The sequence below is a fragment of the Scyliorhinus canicula genome, chromosome 26 (assembly GCF_902713615.1).
Source record: "Scyliorhinus canicula chromosome 26, sScyCan1.1, whole genome shotgun sequence".
Taxonomy (NCBI): Eukaryota; Metazoa; Chordata; class Chondrichthyes; order Carcharhiniformes; family Scyliorhinidae; genus Scyliorhinus; species Scyliorhinus canicula.
Window position 1 is genome coordinate 21,386,367 of NC_052171.1, and position 22,404 is coordinate 21,408,770.

The 22,404-nt window shown below is 50.1% G+C and overlaps 1 protein-coding gene across 2 annotated transcripts in view; it reads left to right on the forward strand.

The window, feature by feature from the left end:
- LOC119957522 (leucine zipper putative tumor suppressor 1-like) overlaps positions 1 to 21,490 on the forward strand; it is a 30,675-nt gene extending 9,185 nt beyond the window's left edge. Inside the window, exons 1-4 of one of the 2 annotated variants that reach the window (XM_038785656.1) lie at positions 1,949 to 2,110; positions 13,095 to 13,584; positions 16,025 to 16,822; positions 19,861 to 21,490. In XM_038785656.1, coding sequence (XP_038641584.1) covers positions 13,249 to 13,584; positions 16,025 to 16,822; positions 19,861 to 20,553 — 1,827 coding nt within the window. In that variant the 5' untranslated portion in view covers positions 1,949 to 2,110; positions 13,095 to 13,248 and the 3' untranslated portion in view covers positions 20,554 to 21,490. Of the gene's footprint in view, positions 1 to 1,948; positions 2,111 to 13,094; positions 13,585 to 16,024; positions 16,823 to 19,860 lie in introns of those variants that run through there. The other variant, XM_038785655.1, reaches the window with a different exon arrangement.
- The last annotated feature ends 914 nt before the right edge of the window (positions 21,491 to 22,404 follow it).

The window sequence follows — 22,404 nt, forward strand, 5'->3', positions numbered from 1 at the left end:
AATGAATTTTCTCCTGAATTCCCCCATTGGATTTATTAGTGACTGCCGCTCATCGATGACCTCTAGTTTTGTCTCCAAAGTCTCTCTCAAACCTGATCAAAGTCCTTCAGAAAGATCGTTATCTGTTCACTGCCCTCCGCCTTCTCTGTTGCAGAGAAGGAGACACAGAGACACAGAGAGAGTAAGGTACATACCACGGAAATGACCCAGACCACACCAAAGACAAAGTTCACACAAAATACATCCCAGCCACTGGGGAAATTCCACTGCTTCTGTCAATCTCAGGGGGTTAGAAGAACATTGCAGCACAGGAACAGGCCCTTCAGCCACCCAGCCTGCACCCATCCAGATTCCTTATATAGACCTATTACTTATTGCCCAAACAATCTGTATACCTCCATTCCCCGCCCGTTCATGTGTCTATCAAGAAACATCCTAAACGTTGCCATCGTGCCTGCCTCCACTGTCACCCACCACCCTCTGCGTGAAAACCTTTCCCCGCACATCACCCCCAAACTTTCCCCCTCTCACCTTGAACCTATGCCCCCTTGTAATGGAGTCTCCACCCTGGGAAAAAGCCTCTGACTATTCACCCTGACTATACCTCTCGTTACGTTGCAGAAAAGATGAATGGAGAGGTATCAGCTCTTCAGAAAGCAGCTCCGATAGCGAGGCCTCTCAAACTCTCAATCTGAACTTCTGTCCAGATGTGAAAGCTGAATTATTGCTGCTCTTTGGGGACGCAGAGTGTAATCGCTGGCTGCTGGAAAAATGACCACGACTTTAATGAGAGCTTTTCCGAATCTCACAGACTGCTTTTCAATTCAGTGTATACGAGGGCCAACAATGTGAAAGGAGCAATGCTGAAGTCAATGTGAAACACTGGCACTGGGGGGGGGGGGGGGGGGGGGGAGAGAGAGAGAAGGTGGCGTCGCAGTAATGTCACTGGGCATGTAACCCAGAGACTCAGCCAAGTGCTCTAGGGGCATGGCTTCAAACCCCACCACACAGACCGTCACCCAAGGCTGGAATTGAACCAGGGTCCCTGGCGCTGTGAGGCAGCAGTGCTGACTACGTGCCGTCTTGCCGTCTATTTTCTTTTTGTAAGTCTGTGCAAACGATCCGACTGATCCTGCCTCCACCGTCCTTTCAGACACTGCCTTCCAGATCACAGCAACTCGCTGCGTTTAAAAAAAACATCTCCTCTTCTTCACATTCTTTTGTGCCAATTGTCTTCAATTTGCATCCTCTGCTTCCTGACCCTTCTCCGAGATTGTGGGCCTATTCAGTAGCAGACCACGCCTTCTGAATTACAGCCTAACCTCCTTCTTCAACTCGATAATAATGGTACTTGAGACATCAGCTGGAACACAAATTCTTCACATCCCACAGATGACTCGAGTGTTTAACACCAGCACAGCACAGTCTAACGGGCGGTTAACTGCACACAAAGCAAGTTGGGCAGGTGCATTCTGCTGCTATTTCCTGTGTATTGTTGCAAAATCTTTATGGTAAATACAGAACCAAATTAGGATGATGGAGGTGGCCCATAGGATTCCAGAACGCGGGTCGTCTCTGAGAAGATTCTCACGGGTTTCCTGACCACTCGACTATAGGGGCGGCACGGTGGCGTGGCGTTTACGCTGCTGCCTCACGGCGCCGAGGACCCGGGTTCGATCCCGGCTCTGGGTCACTGTCCGTGTGGAGTTTGCACATTCTCCCCGTGTTTGCGTGGGTCTCACCCCCACAACCCAAAGATGTGCAGGCTAGGTGGATTGGCCATGCTAAATTGCCCCTTAATTGGAGAAACAAAGAATTGGGCACTCAAAATAAAATAAAAACACTTGACTGTAACAAAGCCCAAAGAGTTCCTGTGTGAGACTATCAGAGAGCAGATTGCAGCATACAAATGTGAACTGCCCAACCAACCGGAGTTAGTTGTCAGAATATGACTTCCATCGGTCTGTTACCGCTCCGTCATGCTTGTCCTGCAGGAACTTGTGCATCTGACAGTCAAAACCGTCTGAAGATATTGTTGCAGCAAGGAAGAGGAGGCCTTCTGAGAGACTCCAAGTTTGGTCTGAGGGACCCTCCAGGATCTTTGACAAAGGTGGGCTAAGGGGCGGCCCGTGGGACCTTCAGCAATAACCCAACGGAGAAAACTCAAAACCAGGCAGCGACATGCAACCCGGGTAGAGAATGGTCCGTTTCCTGGGCTAGGAGGGGGCTGTGAGAGTGTGGGGACCACCACCGGTTAGGACAGCGGGCAGGTTGCAGAGTTAGAAATTCGGGAGCCCTGATGGCTTTGTGGTAATGTCACTGAGCGATTCATCGGGGGGGGGGGGGGGGGGGGGGGGGTTTCACCACAGAGCTGGTGGAATTTAAATTCAATCAAGAATAAAATCTGGAATTGAAAGCTGGTCACAGTGACGGTGACCATAAACCTCTCATCGGTTATTGTAAAAACCCATCTGGTTCCCTGGTGCTCCTTTCAGGAAGGAAATCTGCCGTCCTTACCCGGTCTGGCCTACATGTGACTCCAGACCCACAGACATGTGGTTAACTCTTAACTGCCCCTCTCTGAAATGGGCCGAGCGAGACACTTAGTTCAAGGGCAATTAGGGATGGACAACAATTGCTGACCACAACCCACGACAGTCCAAAGATGGGAAGGTTTGGTTCAGGAGGTAGGGCAGGGTGGACCGGGGAGTGAGGTGGACCGGGGAGTGGGGTGGACCGGGGAGTGGGGTGGACCAGGGAGTGGACCTGGGTAGAGTGCTCTTTAAGAGGGTCGGTGCAGACTCAATGGGCCGAATGGCCTCATTCTGCACTGTAGGGACTTTATGTCTTGACTGGACATGGGTGGATAGAAGTAAGAAAAAGATCAAACAATGAAACGGGCAGGAATGTTCCAAACAGAGATGGTGACCCAGTGTGGAAGCCATCACAAGTACTGCAGACAGTACGTTTTTATTTATAAATTCAGAGTACCCAATTCATTTTTTCCAATTAAGGGCAATTTAGCGCGGCCAATCCACCTACCCTGCAAATAGAACTATCATAGAATTTACAGTGCAGAAGGAGGCCATTCGGCCCATCGAGTCTGCACTGGCTCTTGGAAAGAGCACCCTATCCAAGGTCAACACCTCCACCCTATCCCCATTACCCAGTAACCCCACCCAACACTAAGGGCAATTTTGGACACTAAGGGCAATTTATCACGGCCAATCTACCTAACCTGCACATCTTTGGACTGTGGGAGGAAACCGGAGCATCCGGAGGAAACCGACGCAGACACGGGGAGGACGTGCAGACTCCGCACAGACAGTGACCCAAGCTGGGAATCGAACCTGGGACCCTGGAGCTGTGAAGCAATTATGCTATCCACAATGCTACCGTGCTGCCTTAAATCTTTGTGTTGTGGGGCGAAACCCATGCAAACACGGGGAGAATGTGCAAATTCCACACGGACAGTGACCCAGAGCCAGGATCGAACCCGGGACCTCGGCGCCGTGAGATAGCAGTGCTAACCCACTGCCCCACCCTGCTGCCCGAGCTTGCAAACATTCTTATGATTTTTTTCACCAAACTGCGGCAGATTGAGGTGCCTGTCTTTTTAAGACAGCACAGCAGAGCAGAGTCACCTAGCTCCGGGGGCAGATCGGCAGCGAGTGATCACCCCAGAGGGTGGAGTCCCCTCCAGGGCAGAATACATCCAGCAGCCATGTAGTAAGCACGTCAGGACTTCGAGCTGTGCTCCAGGGCAACTGAGGGCTGCAAACCTCCTGTACCAAGTTATTCTTTATCAATAAAGACCCTTCTTGTTCCTAATGAAGCCTTGAGTCTCTTGACAACTCCAGAGGGGCCACACTACATAACGCAAACATTCCCTGTAAATCAGTCTCTGGAAATACAGCAACGTAGTGTGAAGGATATGTGTGTTTCTCAATGTGTAGTTTAATCAGACAGTGTCCTGTGTGTCTGCATCCAATTCCTTTCCACGCTCGACCGTCAGGCAACAATCCTCAGAGGTTCCAAAGTAAGATTTTGTCCTTTCCTCCCGTTGCTGCCTGCTTGCGATTCACTCCCAGTCAGGCAGACCAAGCGACTGTGGTCCATTTAATGATCATCCCCCAGAGCCCAGGCGTGAGGCCTGTGATTGACTGCTCCAATTACCAGCCCAAAGCATCCTTTTGTACAGAAGGAACAGTGTGGAGTTCAACTCGCTCTCATTTGCATGGCAATGATATTATTGTGGCAGCACGCATCGCTGATCCAACACGGTGTGCATTTGCAATGAAGCTGATTGAACATTTAATTTAAGTGTTCCTGCTATTCACCGAGTGGCACATGGGCTGAATTAAACAGTGGTGCTTATTCAGAGGCCCTGCTTAAACTCTCCACCATGAAGCAGCCACTTATACTTTGCATTTTAGCTGCAAATTAACTTAGGAGCCACTTGAATTGTTTTAATTTAATTATTGTTTTTTAACGTTGGTGAGGATCTGCTGTTTTCACATTTCAGCCTCTTGTTCAGGCCAGCACCAGATCAAATCATCAGCGGACGTCTGTCTGCTTCTTTATGTTGGCAAGGTGCACCTCATTTAAAAGCTCTTCAAATCGCATTGGGCTGTGTACACGGTGTGATTTCATCGAATGACACAGTGGGGGGAGGGGGGAGGGGGGGGGGAACAGGCGAATCAGAGCTGTGCTGACTGACCAAAATAATCTCACAGCCCTCGCCCAACCCCATCGCCCCTCAATGCATTTCCTTCTCAGGAACCCGCTCCCACAGGGAGGTGAACTGTATGGATGTCTAGGAGGAAGAATTGGATGCGTTAATGACGGAGTGAGGAACAGAAGGGCATATTGATGGGGTGAGGAGTGAAGAGTATATTGATGTGGTGAGGAGTGAAGAGTATATTGATGGGGTGAGGAGTGAAGAGTATATTGATGGGATGAGAAGAGTATATTGATGGGGTGAGGAGTGAAGAGTATATTGATGGAGTGAGGAGTGAAGAGTATATTGATGGGGTGAGGAGTGAAGAGTATATTGATGGGGTGAGGAGTGAAGAGTATATTGATGGGGTGAGGAGTGAAGAGTATATTGATGGGGTGAAGAGTATATTGATGGAGTGAGGAGTGAAGAGCATATTGATGGGGTGAGGAGTGAAGAGTATTTTGATGGGGTGAGGCGTGAAGAGTATATTGATGGGATGAAGAGTATATTGATGGGGTGAGGCGTGAAGAGTATATTGATGGGATGAGAAGAGTATATTGATGGGGTGAGGAGTGAAGAGTATATTGATGGAGTGAGGCGTGAAGAGTATATTGATGGAGTGAGGAACTGAAAAGTACATTGATGGAGTGAAGAGTATATTGATGGAGTGAGGAGTGAAGAGTATATTGATTGAGTGAGGAGTGAAGAGCATATTGATGGAGTGAGGAGTGAAGAGTATATTGATGGGGTGAGGAGTGAAGAGTATATTGATGGAGTGAGGAGTGAAGAGTATATTGATGGAGTGAGGAGTGAAGAGTATATTGATGGGGTGAGGAGTGAAGAGTATATTGATGGGGTGAAGAGTATATTGATGGAGTGAGGAGTGAAGAGTATTTTGATGGGGTGAGGAGTGAAGAGTATATTGATGGAGTGAGGCGTGAAGAGTATATTGATGGAGTGAGGAACTGAAAAGTACATTGATGGAGTGAAGAGTATATTGATGGAGTGAGGAGTGAAGAGTATATTGATGGAGTTAGGAGTGAAGAGTATATTGATGGCGTGAGGAACTGAAAAGTACATTGATGGAGTGAAGAGTATATTGATGGAGTGAGGAGTGAAGAGTATATTGATGGGGTGAGGAGTGAAGAGTATATTGATGGAGTGAAGAGTATATTGATGGAGTGAGGAGTGAAGAGTATATTGATGGAGTTAGGAGTGAAGAGTATATTGATGGAGTGAGGAGTGAAGAGTATATTGATGGGGTGAGGAGTGAAGAGTATATTGATGGGGTGAGGAGTGAAGAGTATATTGATGGGGTGAGGAGTGAAGAGTATGTTGATGGGGTGAGGAGTGAAGAGTATATTGATGGGGTGAGGAGTGAAGAGTATATTGATGGGGTAAGGAGTGAAGAGTATATTGATGGAGTGAGGAGTGAAGAGTATATTGATGGGGTGAGGAGTGAAGAGTATATTGATGGAGTGAGGAGTGAAGAGTATATTGATGGAATGAGGAGTGAAGAGTATATTGATGGAGTGAGGAGTGAAGAGTATATTGATGGGGTGAGGAGTATATTAATGGGGTGAGGAGTGAAGAGTATATTGATGGGGTGAGGAGTGAAGAGTATATTGATGGAGTGAGGAGTGAAGAGTATATTGATGGAGTGAGGCGTGAAGAGTATATTGATGGAGTGAGGAACTGAAAAGTACATTGATGGAGTGAAGAGTATATTGATGGAGTGAGGAGTGAAGAGTATATTGATTGAGTGAGGAGTGAAGAGTATATTGATGGAGTGAGGAGTGAAGAGTATATTGATGGGGTGAGGAGTGAAGAGTATATTGATGGAGTGAGGAGTGAAGAGTATATTGATGGAGTGAGGAGTGAAGAGTATATTGATGGGGTGAAGAGTATATTGATGGAGTGAGGAGTGAAGAGTATTTTGATGGGGTGAGGAGTGAAGAGTATATTGATGGAGTGAGGCGTGAAGAGTATATTGATCGGGTGAAGAGTGAAGAGTATATTGATCAGGTGAAGAGTATATTGATCGGGTGAAGAGTGAAGAGTATATTGATGGGGTGAGGAGTGAAGAGTATATTGATGGGATGAGAAGAGTATTTTGATGGGGTGAGGCGTGAAGAGTATATTGATCAGGTGAAGAGTGAAGAGTATATTGATCGGGTGAAGAGTGAAGAATATATTGATGGGGTGAGGAGGGAAGAGTATATTGATGGGATGAGAAGAGTATTTTGATGGGGTGAGGCGTGAAGAGTATATTGATGGGGTGAAGAGTGAAGAGTATATTGATCGGGTGAAGAGTGAAGAGTATATTGATCAGGTGAAGAGTATATTGATCGGGTGAAGAGTGAAGAGTATATTGATGGGGTGAGGAGTGAAGAGTATATTGATGGGATGAGAAGAGTATTTTGATGGGGTGAGGCGTGAAGAGTATATTGATGGGGTGAGGCGTGAAGAGTATATTGATGGAGTGAGGAACTGAAGAGTATATTGGTTGGGTGAGGAGTGAAGAGGAGTGAGGCAAGGCTCAGTGTGGAGTCTGCTGGGGTCACTCGCCTGTCTCGATGCACCTTTGCGGTACTTCACCAGTCACTGAATGGGCTTCTTTGAGGTACAGTTTCAGATCAGAACAACTCGCTGCGGAAGGAACATAGATTCATCTCATCTCTGGTTCTTCCAGCACCTCATCATTGTGAGCAAGTGGATGAACTCTCCCCTCGATCTTCTCTGCTTTGAGAAGAACGAGCACAGATTCTCCGGCATTTTCACAAGGAGGAGCCTCTTGTCCCCATCACCACAACTCTCCTGTCCCAGAGTTTCCGCCGCCTAACTCAAAGATCGGTACACAGAATTGGAGCCAAGACTCCAATGGGGCTGTCGCAGTGAGGTGTGAAAGGAAAGACAGTTTCCATTTTGAGCTGGCACGGTTGCACAGTGGTTAGCACTGTGGCTTCACAGCGCCAGGGACCCAGGTTCGATTCCGACCTCCGGTCACTGTCTGTACGGAGTCTGTATGTTCTCCCCGTGTCTGCGTGGGTTTCCTCCGGGTGCTCCGGTTTCCTCCCACAGTCACAAAGATGTGCAAGTTAGATGAATTTGCCATGATAAATTGTCCCTTAGTGTCCAAAAAGGTTTGGTTGAGTCACGGGGATAGGGTGGGTGATCGTTCAGAGGGGTGGTGCACACACACTGGGCCGAATGGCCTCTTTCTGCACTGCAGGGATTCTGTGGTCTATGATGTGTTTGGAATGGTGAATGAAGCAGAGGTAGGGGTCAGCGTTATTCTTGGGCAAAATAAAACTATTCGTCATCGTTCTTCCTCCACCACCTACTTTCCATTTGAAATGGAACATAAGCCTCCAGCCACCCCACCCCCACCCTCACCCTCTCATCACCTCGCTCGCAACGCCCCCCCCCCCCCAAACAGCTGGCTTTTAAAGCAGACCAAGGCAGGCCAGCAGCACGGTTCAATTCCCGTACCAGCCTCCCCGAACAGGCGCCGGAATGTGGCGACTAGGGGCTTTTCACAGTAACTTCATTGAAGCCTACTCGTGACAATAAGCGATTTTCACTTCATTTTTCATTTGTACGTTCTATGTTTGGAAAGCAAGAGGTGAAAGCCAGCTGAGTGGGGATATGGGTGTGGGGTTTGGGGAGGGGTAGATACAGGGACAATCTTCGGCGCACTTTCCTCCTCTGCTGGTGAATGGACGGGCTCTGACAGGAATGTGCAGTACTCTCCCACAGAGGTTTGACAGAGACAACATTTCACGCCCAGGTTGTATATTCCAGAATCTACTCTCCTCCCTGACCTGTGGGAGTGTGTTTTCTTTTAACGAGACGATTCACGTGAAAGAAAACGTCCCTCTGTTTGAAGTAAGGATCTTTCTTCGCTGTGGTCTGTCAGAGCAGTTCCCCAGAGAAGCAGGCTGCTGGGTCAGCTGCCCCTAACTCTTCAGAAACAGGAAACCCAAATATCCTCTACCTGCCAATTCTCCGCTCTCCCACTGGAGCAGCACCATGTCTGTGCCCAGGACACAGCCTGACCATCTGGCGGAGATCAGTGTGTTCCAGATGAATCACAGAGTGATAGAACACAGAGACAGGCCATTCAGTCCATTATGAATTCACTCTGAAATGCTTGCTCTTTCCCCAACACCCTGTATCAAATTCCTGATTGAGAACGATCACTGAATCCTCTTCCACCACATTGGCAGGAAGCCCATTCCACAACAGAACATGTGTGTGAGAAAGTGTCCTCCAGATTGACTTTGTATTGTGTATAAGGGCCCTTCCAGTCGATTCTCTTTGTTCCTTACTCCTTTTATTCTGTCTTTACCCTTTTTGGTCTGTAGATTGTTAATGGGAGAGGTGCCTTTCAGTGAAAGAAGTCTCCTGTTCCTGCCCCTGTCATTTGGTTAGGGCGGCGAGGTCAGCAAAAAACAACTCCCACCTAACCCCCGATCCCTGTGGATGGAAGATGCAAATCCAGCTCCCGGGATACAACCTGCTCCATTTTCATCCAGGATTAAACAGAGGGACAAAAAAAACGTCAGTCCAAGAAATGGCGTCTGTCTGAGCTCGACTTAATTCAGAGCATAACGGGCAACATTTCACTGGATTGAACAAATTCATAGAATCCCTCCAGTGCAGAAGGAGGCAGTTCAGCCCATCGGGTCTGCACCCACCCGGTGAGCGAGCGCCCCACCAGGCCCACTCCCCCCACTCTGAACTGACAGCATGGATTATGTGCCTGTGGTGGGAGTTGAACCCGCAAAGTCCAAAGATGTGCAGGCTGGGCGGGGTAAACGGGATAGGGCGGGGGAGTGGGCCTAGGTGGGGAGCTCTTTCAGAGGGTGGGTACAGACTCGATGGGCCGAATGGGCTCCTTCTGCACTGTTCAAATGGGTTCTATGAAGGAGCACTGCTACCTTCTAAACCAAGGCTAATAATATTTGTAACATTGGTGTAAGATTCCTGAACCTGCAGCAGTGTTTCTGCAAATCTATCACAAAACCCCTTCAGCAGCTGGCTGGAGGGAGTGCCCACGGGGAGAATTGAGCAAAGATGGCAGTGGGGCGGTTCGATACACCAGGATAGGGCAATGAATCCTCCGGGAACGTATCCCGCCAGAGCTGCCGACTCACACCAACACAGCTCAAACGCACACCTCGCACAAGGACTCCCATTTCAATTATTCCCTGGTCCTGTGAGTACCAGCCACACTCTCCGCTCCCAATGGTCGGCCCTGTGACGATTCAAATCCCAAATCCTGCACGAAATGGGCTGGTAACAAAACTAACAGCAGTTGGGTGTTTAACTTTTCAGGAAGCCGGTTACGGCTGGAGGCCTCATTGCAGCGTCTGCAGTTCAAACCTCTGCACTTTGTAATCTCAGAGAAAGCCTTTTGAAATGTCTGCCTCCCCACACACCCTCATTCTTCAGTGTCTGCCCCCCCTCCAGCTCTCTCAGTTATCATCAGAGCTGAACTGTACAGCCTTCAGGTGCTGAACATCACAGCATGTTCAAATCTTATTGCAGTCAGGGTTAAAAACAAGATGCCCAAGAATGAGATTGTTTATTCCTGGGGCTTTCAAGGGGCTTGACAGTTCGGAGCCGAATTAAAAACCCAAATCTCAAAAGTGATCCATCAGAAAGTTTTTTAAAAATGTTTTCTCCAATTAAGGGCCAATTTTAGCATGGCCAATCCACCTACCCTGCACATCTTTGGGTTGTGGGGGTGAGACCCACGCAGACACGGGGGGAATGTGCAAGCTCCACACGGACAGTGACCCGGGGTTGGGATCGAACCTGGGGCCTCGGCGCCATGAGTGCTAACTACTGCGCCGCCGTGCCGCTCTGTGACATCAGAGTGTTAACGTGAACGGTGATCTCCGATCAGTTCACGGAGCAGTAGCACTGAACACTGCGATCCTCTCACCCACAACGTGCAGCTGCTGACGTTGGGAATAAAATCCTTCCCATAACTCTGCCGTCAGTGCACTCACACGGATGTATCCTGTGGAGGCTGTGTGCACGCTGGAATATGGTTCACAAATACTGGACCAACCTGCAGGTCTAGTCTACGGATGGTTACGACACCCGTATGCCCTTGTAGGATCAAGCAGGCCATTCAGCCCATCGTTCCTGTCTTGGCTGTCCAATCCGTCCCATTTCCACACCCAACCCCAAAACTTTCTGTTTCTGAACATTTGTCCGATTGTCTTTTCGACGCTGCATTCTGTTTGCTTATCAGGCAGCACGTTCAACATCACACAATAGGTTGTGATTTTTATTTGGGCCAGTTGACTGGCCTCTGATCTGCCTGCCCATCTCTCCTGCTCAGCTCTCTCCAACCCCGGCCAGGATTTTGATTGCCTCCATCTCCATGGGCCAACTTATTTAAGGGGCAGCACGGTAGCATGGTGGTTAGCATAAATGCTTCACAGCTCCAGGGTCCCGGGTTCGGTTCCCGGCTGGGTCACTCTGTGTGGAGTCTGCACGTCCTCCCCGTGTGTGCGTGGGTTTCCTCCGGGTGCTCTGGTTTCCTCCCACAGTCCAAAGATGTGCGGGTTAGGTGGATTGGCCATGCTAAATTGCCCGTAGTGTCCTAATAGTAAGGTTAAGGGGGTGAGTTGTTGGGTTATGGGTATAGGGTGGATATGCGGGTTTGAGTAGGGTGATCATTGCTCGGCACAACATCGAGGGCCGAAGGGCCTGTTCTGTGCTGTACTGTTCTATGTTCTATCTCCCCCTCTGCTGCTCTTCAGGAAGAGACTTTGTTCCGCTTCACCATTTCATACAATTTGCATTCAGAAGGAGGCCATTCGGCCTATCGAGTACGCACCAGCCCTTGGAAAGAGCACCCACCCCACACCTCCACCCTATCCCCGCAACCCTACCTAACCTTTTTGGACACTACGGGCAATTTAGCATGGGGAATCCACCCAACCTGCACATCCTTGGACTGTGGGAGTAAACCGGAGCACCCGGAGGAAACCCACGCAGACTCGGGGAGAACGTGCAGACTCCGCACAGTCGCTCAAAGCCGGAATTGAACCCGGGTCCCTGGCGCTGTGAGGCAGCAGTGCTAACCACTGCGCCACTCATGCTGTTTAAAATTAATACTTGCGAGAACTGCATGCCGGTAAGCAGAATGGGTGTAAAAATTCAACTGGGGTGGATCAGGAATGGCCAGACTGTTGACACTCTCAACCTCTGAGTCAGCGGGTTATGGGATGGAGCCCGACTGTAGGACTGGAATGGAAGCCACCAGGCTGACACTGCCAACGCAGTGCCGAGGGAGTGCTGTACTGTCGGATGTGCCGCCTCTCTCTGGGATGTTGAACCAGGTCCCAGTCTCCCTCCCAGATGGACGGGAAAAGATCCGACAATGGTTATTTCCTGATGTAGAGATGCCGGCGTTGGACTGGGGTGGGCACAGTAAGAAGTCTGACAACACCAGGTTAAAGTCCAACAGGTTTGTTTCAAACACTAGCTTTCGGAGCACTGCTCCTTCCTCAGGTGAATGAAGAGGTAGGTTCCAGAAACATATATATAGACAAAGTCAAAGATGCAAGACGAAGGGCAGCACGGTGGTCTAGTGGTTAGCACAACCGCCTCACGGCGTTGAGGTCCCAGGTTCGATCCCGGCTCTGGGTCACTGTCCGTGTGGAGTTTGCACATTCTCCCCGTGTCGGCGTGGGTTTCGCCCCCACAACCCAAAAAATGTGCAGAGTAGGTGGATTGGCCATGCTAAATTGCCCCTTAATAGAAAAAATAATTGGGTAATCTAAATTTATTAAAAAAATAAAATAAAAAAAGATGCAAGACGATACTTTGAATGCGATTGCAGGCAATTAAGTCTTTACAGGTCTTTATCCCTCTCTCCAGTTGCTCCGTTTGGACCTGTAAAGACTTTAGTACCTGCAAATGCTCGCATTCAAAGTATCGTCTGGCATCTTTGACTTTGTCTGTATATGTTTTTGGAACCTACCTCTTCATTCGCCTGAGGAAGGAGCAGTGCTCCGAAAGCTAGTGATTCGAAAATCAAACATGTTGGACTTTAACCTGGTGTTGTAAGACTTCTTACTATTTCCCGAAGTGTAGGGGAGTTCTCCCTGGTGCCCTGGTTGGGAATTATCCCTCGCTTAATGTTGACAAAGCCTGGTCATTGTAACATTGTTGTTTGTGAGACGTTGCTGTGCGCAAATTGGTTGTCCCGTTGCCCCAGATTGGAATGTTTCCAAAGAGCTGCATTGACTGTGATGGGGCTGTTTGTGGTGGTGGGTGATACCATCGACCCATTCATTACTGATTCATTCATTTTGGTTCTCATTTCTTTCCCCCTCCACCCCAACAGGGCCGCAAGATGGACTCAACTTGTCGGACGGGAGTTGCCGTGGCAACTGGAGATGCCTCCCACGTGCAATTCAAGCTTCCCCGTCTAGTGAATAACCCTCAGCCTGCCTCACTCACTCACTCACTCTGTTGACACTCTGTCCTGTGGGGGGGGCATGGGGAGTGTCAGCAGCCTCATTCTGAGCCAGGACGTGCAGGATAAGCAGAGCAAAGCCTTGGATCACAGGAACAGAATGGCTTCCCAACTTCACAAGCTCATCAGGCAACAGGATGGCCTGCTCAAACTCGACAAAGGCCCCAAAACAAACTCCAAGTGCGAAAGGACGGAGGACTTCTTCTACATCAGCATCAGCCAAACCGCAGGACTGGGAAAAGTGGGCAGGGTGAGGAACGCCGCCTCAGAGCTGGAGACTCCGAGGGGTGGGCCTGACATCAGGGATAGTCAGCAACCCCCCGCCACACCGGCCCTGGTCCCTGGACAGCTGGAAAAGGTGAGTGTCCTGTCTCACCAGTCAGACTCCATCACACTCCCAAAGTACATCACTGTCTGTACAATGTGCTCCTCCATTTTAACTTCCTCAATGTGAAGAGAATCAGGCAACTGACAATGGCAGACACTCAAATCTTCCTGCTTGGTCTTTGACTGAATGGTTACTCATAAAAAAGCCATTCAGCCCATCTTAATTCACGTAACCAGAACAGGTCTGTACTCCCCTCATCACTGTGCCTAGTTACGTTGTAATTAGAACACGTCGTTCAGACCAACAACACGATTTCCCAGTGTTCATGCTCCATATGAACCCTCCTGCCACCCCTCCCCTTTAATCTCCTCACTTCAACCTCTTCCTGGGCTCCGAGGGTCCACATTCTCACAATTCTCTGCACACAGAAATTTTGGATTTTGGGTCACTTTACTTTGGTTTTAGATCATGGAGTCATTGATTCCCTGCAGTGCGGAAGGTCTGCACCAGCACCCCTCTTAGGCCCATGCCTCCAACCTAACCCCATAACCCGGTAACCCCATCCAACCTTTCGACACTAAGAGACAATTTAGCATGGCCAATCCACCCAACCTGCACACTTTTGGACTGTGGGGGGAAACCGGAGCACCCGGAGGAAACCCGCACAGACACGGGGAGGACGTGTAGACTCCGCACAGACAGTGACCCGAGGCTGGAATCGAACCTGGGACCCTGGAGATGTGAAGCAGCAGTGCTAACCTCTGTGTCACTGGGCCACCATTTTATTTCAAACTATCAATCAATGAATGTGCTTGTGGATCACCTCAGGCATTGTCCATGCTACATGTAATCCTGACACTTTCTCACTCACCTCATGTTTATTGTGACTCTAAAGTCCAATTCACGGATTAATCACTCTCTGCATCAGGACTCTTGTTAAAGCAGGTCAGAGTCTTGGAATTTTGCGGTGAGCAAATCCCACCCTGACCCCCCCAAAGCCTGTCCACCATCTACAAGGCACAAGTCAGGAGTGTGATGGAATACTCTCCACTTGCCTGGATGAGCGCAGCTCCAACAACACTCAAGAAGCTCAACACCATCCAGGACAAAGCAGCCCCGCTTGATTGCTCCCCTTCCACAAACATTCACTCCCTCCACCACCGAGGCACAGTGGCAGCCGTGTGTACCATCTACAAGATGCACTGCAGCAACTCACCAAGGTTCCTTCGGCAGCACCTTCCAAACCCACGGCCTCTACCATCTAGAAGGACAAGGGCAGCAGATACCTGGGAACCCCACCACCTGGAGGTTCCCCTCCAAGTCACTCACCACCCTGACTGGGAAATATATCGGCCGTTCCTTCACTGTCGCTGGGGCAACATCCTGGAACTCCCTCCCTAACAGCACAGTGGGTATACCTACACCTCAGGGATTGCAGCGGTTCAAGAAGGCAGCTCAATGGGCAACTAGGGAGGGGCAATAAATGCTGGCCACATCCCTCCAAAGAGAAGAGAGTATCAAAATGAACTTTGACCACTTTGTATTTCTATCCCCTTGTCCGATTGCAAGCGACCACACAGGGTCTCTGCACTTCTCTGTCAGAGCAATCCCGCCAGTGTTCGACACACTGGCTTTCTTCCTGGGAAAAGTGAAACTCGGGAAGATGATGTCTGTTGCTCCTGCCTGGCTGCCTGAAGGACAGGATTTGGTTGTATGGCAGACAAGCTCTGTTATTAACAGTTGGATTTTTGTTGGTCTCCAAGAACCAGATTTATTGATGATGTGGAGACGCTGGCGTTGGACTGGGGTGAGCACAGTAAGAAGTCTTTCAACACCAGGTTAAAGTCCAACAGGTTTGTTTCAAACACGAGCTTTCGGAGCGCAGCTCCTTCCTCAGATTTATTGAAACCACGTTCACAAGTTGGGGTACGAGCTGACGAAGCTCGCTTGTCAACAGCACAGTCACAAAGCTGTCACGCTGAGGGAGATCGCTCTGAAGTGCAGTGAGTTCTGTTTGAGCCAAATAGACTTGTCAGTTTTCACCGAGTAACATGTCACACACCTCTGACAGGAATTAGCCAGTGGTACACCTGAAGGAAGAGAGGGTTAATCAGGTACTCCAGATATTCTTGGAGTATTAGTGTCGGACCGTGAACGACCAGCTCTCTCGGCCAGATTCCACACCATATCCACTGAACTGGAGCTAGCAATCTCCTGGAGTTTGTCAATCTGCATCGGGAACCGGCAGCGAGTGGGGAGAAATAGACTGGAGTTTCTGCTGGGGTTATGGTGCGGTATGGGAGGAACAACAGGGATCGCTAGCAGTGCCGCATTACCTCTCTCCATCTGTGCACCATGCTGATGTGTCAGACTAGAATACACACTGATGGTTAAGGACAAAGATTGATGATGATGGGATGGAGGAGAGATATGATCAGTCAGATTAACGATGTCTTCTCTCTTTCTGTAGCGGAGTGAGAAAAGCACGGCCAGGCTGGCAGCGTTCAAGAAGGTGGCATCCAGGATTGGCGCTGCCAATCTCAATCGTCCCTCGGAACGACAGACAAGTGGGAAGCTGCCATTTCAGGACAATGTGCATCCAGAGAAACACACCGAGGGGGAACAGAAGACCCCGGACCATTCAGAAATCTTGCCCGACTCCGGTCAGAATTCCATGGCAAGTCTGCCCACTGACAATCCGGGGTATAGTCATGAGAAGCTTGCTTCTGCGAACCTTGTCAACAGGCTTGGGGGTTCAGCACGGGATATCGGCCGGGTCGCCTGCTCCCTCGACAGTGCCCTGAGGAATGCAACCAGCAGCACATCTACCTCAGACAGTGGGCACTGTCCGACCAGCTCAAGCATCAACTTCAACCAGCGCCAACTCCTGTCGCAATGTCCTTCTTGTACCAGTACTGACAGGTGTGATATTCAGGGGCATGAGGAGGGGAATGAAGGAAACGTGGGGGGGACCCTAGCCGACAAAGGGAAGGTCTCCCTCAGCATGTACAAGGACAAGCAGGAGGAGGGGTGCAGACGGGAGCTGGACAGCGTGACACAGACGGTTGGCCAGCCACCTCAGAAGGTCCAGAGGAACCATTACCAGCTTCTGCAGCTCCAGCTCATCCAACTGCAGCAAGACAAAACAAAGCTTCAGGACGACTTCAACCAACTTTTACAGGAGCGGAACAAACTCAGTGCCAAATGTGAATCTTACCAAAGGGAACAAGCTGCTGTGGCCCCAAAACTGGAGGAAACAAAATGGGAGGTAGGTGAGAAACTTCAGATCAGAAGAAACTTGAGCAGGATTGGGCGTTCTCCCGTCAAGTCTACTCAATCACTATTTCAGATGATGTGACTGTGTCTCTACTCCACCTTCCTGTCTGTTTGTCCCCCTCCACCCCAGCCAACCCCAACCCTCGAATCACTTGCCAATCGAGCTCAGCCTTGATGAGCCAGTGTCCACTGCTCTCTGCAGAGAATTCGACTGACCAGCCTTTGATTTGGGAAATGCTCTCTCATCTTTGTCTGAAATTGAAACCGTGCCCCCTCTCGTTCTCAATTCCCCCACAAGAGGGAACATCCCGCCAGCCTCTACCCTGTCAAATGGCTTCACAATCCGATATGTCTCACCTCTCATTGTAGGAAAGTCCAGCGCAGGCCCAACCCGCTCCATCCTGCCCCACCTCATCCCAGCGATCAGCTGTGCGAATCCACCACTTCCAATACAAGTCTATTCCTCCTTAAATAGGAGACCCAAACTCACACAATACTCCCAAGTGTGGCCCTTAACAGTTGCTGACTTTTAAACTCCCATGATCCTTTCAACAAAGGCAAAAGAAGGTTCCATCAGCAGTCAGAGAGGGAAAAAGTATGAGTAACATATGAGTATAGATTTGTGGAGGTAAAGCTACAACCTCCTACCCTAACGATGGTGAGGGCATTTGTCTATCATTCTTCGAGCCCGTATGTGACATTTCCCCATCGCTGTTACCTTCTGAATTCAGCACATTGCAAACTGAAAGAATTTGATTGGAAACTTTCAAAAGCAGTGATGGAAACTTCAAGGAGAGATTGATGCCAAGCTCCCTGACCATCACAGGCCGGTGCTACACGAGGCTGCTTTGTGAATGCTTGTTCTGGGTATTCTCACACATTCCGAACATCATTCCGAGCAGCAGCCAAGACTGTTTCCTGCTCGTGTTAAAATTGGGCCTAATTAAGACAGTTCACACTCATCCAATTAAATTTTACTCCTTATTAATAAGGCAGCGACATCTGAACATATCTTATTGTTGCTGCTTGCCAGAGGGGAGAATTGGGACAACTGTCCTTCTTGACTCCTGCACCATTTTATCCACACAAACATAAAGGCCCCTCCTTCCTGATTGCAGCTTGATAATAATGGTGATTGGTTTTAAATTTACTCCTCCATGGGATGTGCGAGTCGCTGGTGTCATGTTCTGTAGACTGGGCGATGTGAATGATGAACGACAGAACATCCAGTTTAAATAATTTATTATGAAGCAACTGCGTGATGGGTTTTTACAACAATCGATGATCGCTTCACGGTATCCATTACTTGTTCGATGATAAAGACACACTTTGTAAACACTTCGACACTTGGTGCAGTTTCTCCATCACTGAAACATTGGGGACAATGCCACAGCTGTGAGTGTGTTATTTCCATCAGACATCGGAGCAGAATTAGGCCACTCGGTCCATCGAGTCTGCTCCGCCATTCAATCATGGCTGATATTTTTCTCATTCCCATTCTCCTGCCTTCTCCCCATAACCCCTGATCCCCTTATTAATTAAGAATCTATCTATCTCTGTCTTAAAGACACTCAGTGATTTGGCCTCCACAGCCTTCTGCGGCAAAGAGTTCCACACATTCACCACCCTCTGGCTGAAGAAATTCCTCCTCATCTCTGTTTTAAAGGATCATCTTTTTGATCTGAGATTGTGTCCTCTGGTTCTAGTTTTTCCTATAAGTGGAAACATCCTCTCCACGTCCACTCTATCCAGGCCTCGCAGTATCCTGTAAGTTTCAATAAGATCCTCCCCTCATCCTTCTAAACTCCCAACGAGTACAGACCCAGAGTCCTCAACCGTTCCTCATACTACAAACTCTTCATTTCAGGGATCATTCTTGTGAACCTCCTCTGGACCCTTTCCAAGTCCAGTACATCCTTCCTTGGGTACGGGGCCCAAAACTGCTCACAATACTCCAAATGGGGTCTGACCAGAGCCTTGTACAGCCTCAGAAGCGACGCCCGCGTTCCTTGAAACATTGTTTTAAAATGTATAATCTTGCATTAAGATTCCTCACTCGAGTCCGCTCAACCACAGACACTACACTGGTGTCTGGTTTCGCAATGCCATGATTTTCAAATTCCCGCTCGCATGTTAAAAGCCCATAAACCCCATCTCTGTAACCTCTGCTAACATTACATTTGCCTTCTTAACTGCCGACTGAACCTGCACATTAACCTTAAGAGAATCATGAACAAGGACTCCCAATCCCATTGTGCTTCTGCTTTCCGAAGCATTTCCCCATTTAGAAAATAGTCTCTGCCTCCATTTCTCCTTCCAAAGTGCATAACCTCACACTTTTCCACATTGTATTCCATCTGTCACTTCATTGCCCACTCTCCGAGCTTGTCCAAGTCCTTCTGCAGCCCCCTTGCTTCCTCAATACTACCTGTCCCTCTACAGATCTTTGTATCATCTGCAAACTTAGTAACAGTGCCTTCAGTTCCTTCTTCCAGATCATTAATGTATATTGTGAAAAGCTGTGGTCCCAGCACAGACCCCTGAGGCACACCACTATCACCGGTTGCCATCCTGAAAAAGACCCCTTTTCCCCCCACCCTCTGCCTTCGGCCAGTCAGCCAATCCTCTATCCATGCCAGGATCTTATCCTGAACATCATGACTTATTTAACAGTCTCCTATGCAGCACCTTGTCAAAGACCTTCTGGAAATCTCAATAAATCACGTCCACTGGCTCACCTTTGTCTAACTTCCTTGTTACCTCCTCAAAGAACTCTAACAGATTTGTCAGACAAATTCTTTCTGCCTGTGTCCTCTCCTTTAAGACAAGGTTTAAAATCTACCCTGTGACCAAAGTTTTGGTCAGGCCCCCTGCGATCTCTGTCAAATCTGTTTTGATGGCAGTGCTGCCAAGTGCCTGGGATATTGTTCTCTGTGGGCGATTTGATGGAAATTCAGGCTGTTTCCGGTTGCTCTTTGCGGACACCGTGCTCATGGCTGACATGTGGATTTTGCAACATTGCTGTTTCAGATTTGCCAGAAGTTGGGCGAGATCTCACTGCTGAAGCAACAACTCAGAGACTCACAGGCCGAGCTGACGCAGAAGGTCAATGAGGTCCTGTCCCTAAAGGCCCAGCTGAGGGAGGCGAAAGGGAAACTGTCTGCCCGAGAGGCGATGGTCGACGAGTTGCGGGATTCAGTGAGAGCCAAGGAGAGAGAACTCGGCGTGTGCGAGAACGAGCAGCAGCGGGTGAAGAACACAGCCGAGGTACTGCGAGAGAAGGTGAGCCAGCTCGAGCGCCAGATGCTGGATCTGAAACCGAGGCTGGCCAGCAGCAGAGAGGCGGGCAGTGCTGTGCCAGCTGCTGGCTCTGCCCCCCACCCGGACAGGGACCTGCCCCGACAACAGGGCGAATCCTGCTCCGCACCGTGGCGGGAAGAACTGGCAGGCTTACAAGCCGAACTGGAGCAGGAGAGGCTGAGGAGCCGAGCTCTCTCGATCGACTTCCATCAGGAACGTCTCCTGTGGCGGGCGGAGCAGCAGAGGGTGATGGACTATCAGAAAAAGCTCCAGCAGACTTACAGTGACGTCCTCCGCCATAACCACAGCCTAGAGAGAGCCATGCAGCAGCTGGCCACTGAGCTGAAGGCCAGGGAGCCGCTCGATGGTCACCTACACGGTACTGACATTTATTATGAAGAAATTGTTGCCACTGCAATATAACAAGAAGCTCCGAGCAATGCTGATAACTGTACGGGTGTCTAATTCAGTGCCTGATGTGAACGTCAGAATGCCAAGCCAAACCTTCTGTCACCTGGACTGGATTTTACAACGAATGCACATGTCACCCCCACTTTCTCAATATGTTAATGTACACACGTGTGCTGCCAAGAGGGTGGCAGGTCCTGTTTTATCGGGCACTGCCGTGTCACACGGCATGTTCAGCTGTTCGAGGTCCTGATTCCGGGCCTGAGCACAGGCTTGAGCAGGGGCCTGTCCACTGTTCATTCTCCCCACGCCAATCACCCCATTCTGAGAGAAACCTTAGCAATGTTCGGTCTGACATTGACTGGCCCATCGCTGGAAGCTGCCCACCGCACATTCAGCTCAGATGGTCTGACGATGGTGTGATTTGAAAGGAAAATTAGTCCGGGAGGGAAGGGTGACAGTAAAAGAACACACGGCCTTTAGTCACAACGCAATCCCATGGGAACTGGCAGCCAGTGAAGGCATTGTTGGTGCTGGGGGAGGGGAGGTAGATGTGGAAGAGGAATACTGTTCATATTTACAGAACGCATCTGGCATCTCGCCCACCATCAGAGTCCCTGGTTTCAGACATACAATAAATATCTCCCTCACTGACAGCGAGAAGCCCTGCCATAACCATCCTGGGCAGGTTAGAGGGGACCGGGACCTCCAGGGAAAGATTACGGTCTTTGTCGTTTATCCACACTTTCCAATCCAAGAGGCCTGGATTTCCCAAACCGTGGGTCGCTCGCAGCTCGCAGCCCCTGGTGGGGTTGTGGGAGCAGCAATCAGTCATGGTCCCGGGGGGCAGCAATGGCGGCTGCGAGGGCTGGGGGAGGGGGACCGAGATATGACAGGCGGCACGGTAGCACAGTGGTTATCACTCTCGCTTCACAGCTCCAGGGTCCCAGGTTCGATTCCCGCTTGGGTCACTGTCTGTGCGGAATCTGCACATCCTCCCCGTGTCTGCGTGGGTTTCCTCTGGGTGCCCCGGTTTCCTCCCACAGTCCAAAGATGTACAGGTTAGGGGGATTGGCCATGCTAAATTGCCCTTTGTATCCAAAAAACATTAGGTGTGGCTACGGGGATAGGGTGGAGGCGTGGGCTTCGATATGATGCTCTTTCCAAGGGCCGGTGTAGACTCGATGGGCCGAAGGGGCCTGTAAATTATATGATTCTATGACGGCGCTGTGAGTAGTTGAGAGGCCCCCTTGTGTGGTTTGGAGTTTTCCTGGTGACGGATGTGGTCCAATATTATCGAGCTCAGTCTGGGAAACCCGGAGTGAGAACCCTGAGGCTGGGGGTGGGATTTATACACCAACCCCCCCGCGTGTTTTACGGCAACGGAGGTGGGCCTCCGGAGGGGGGGGTTCCTGTTGACAGCACCCCTCATACCCAGAACACAGTGTGCCAGCGTGGGAAGGGAATTCCCCACCGGCGTGGGAACGGAATTCCCCGCCGGCGTGGGAACGGAATTCCCCGCCGGCGTGGGAAGGGAATTCCCCGCCGGCGTGGGAAGGGAATTCCCCGCCGGCGTGGGAACGGAATTCCCCACCGGCGTGGGAACGGAATTCCCCACCGGCGTGGGAACGGAATTCCCCACCGGCGTGGGAACGGAATTCCCCTCTGGCGTGGGAAGGGAATTCCCCTCCGGCGTGGGAAGGGAATTCCCCACCGGCGTGGGAACGGAATTCCCCGCCGGCGTGGGAACGGAATTCCCCACCGGCGTGGGAACGGAATTCCCCGCCGGCGTGGGAAGGGAATTCCCCGCCGGCGTGGGAACGGAATTCCCCACCGGCGTGGGAACGGAATTCCCCACCGGCGTGG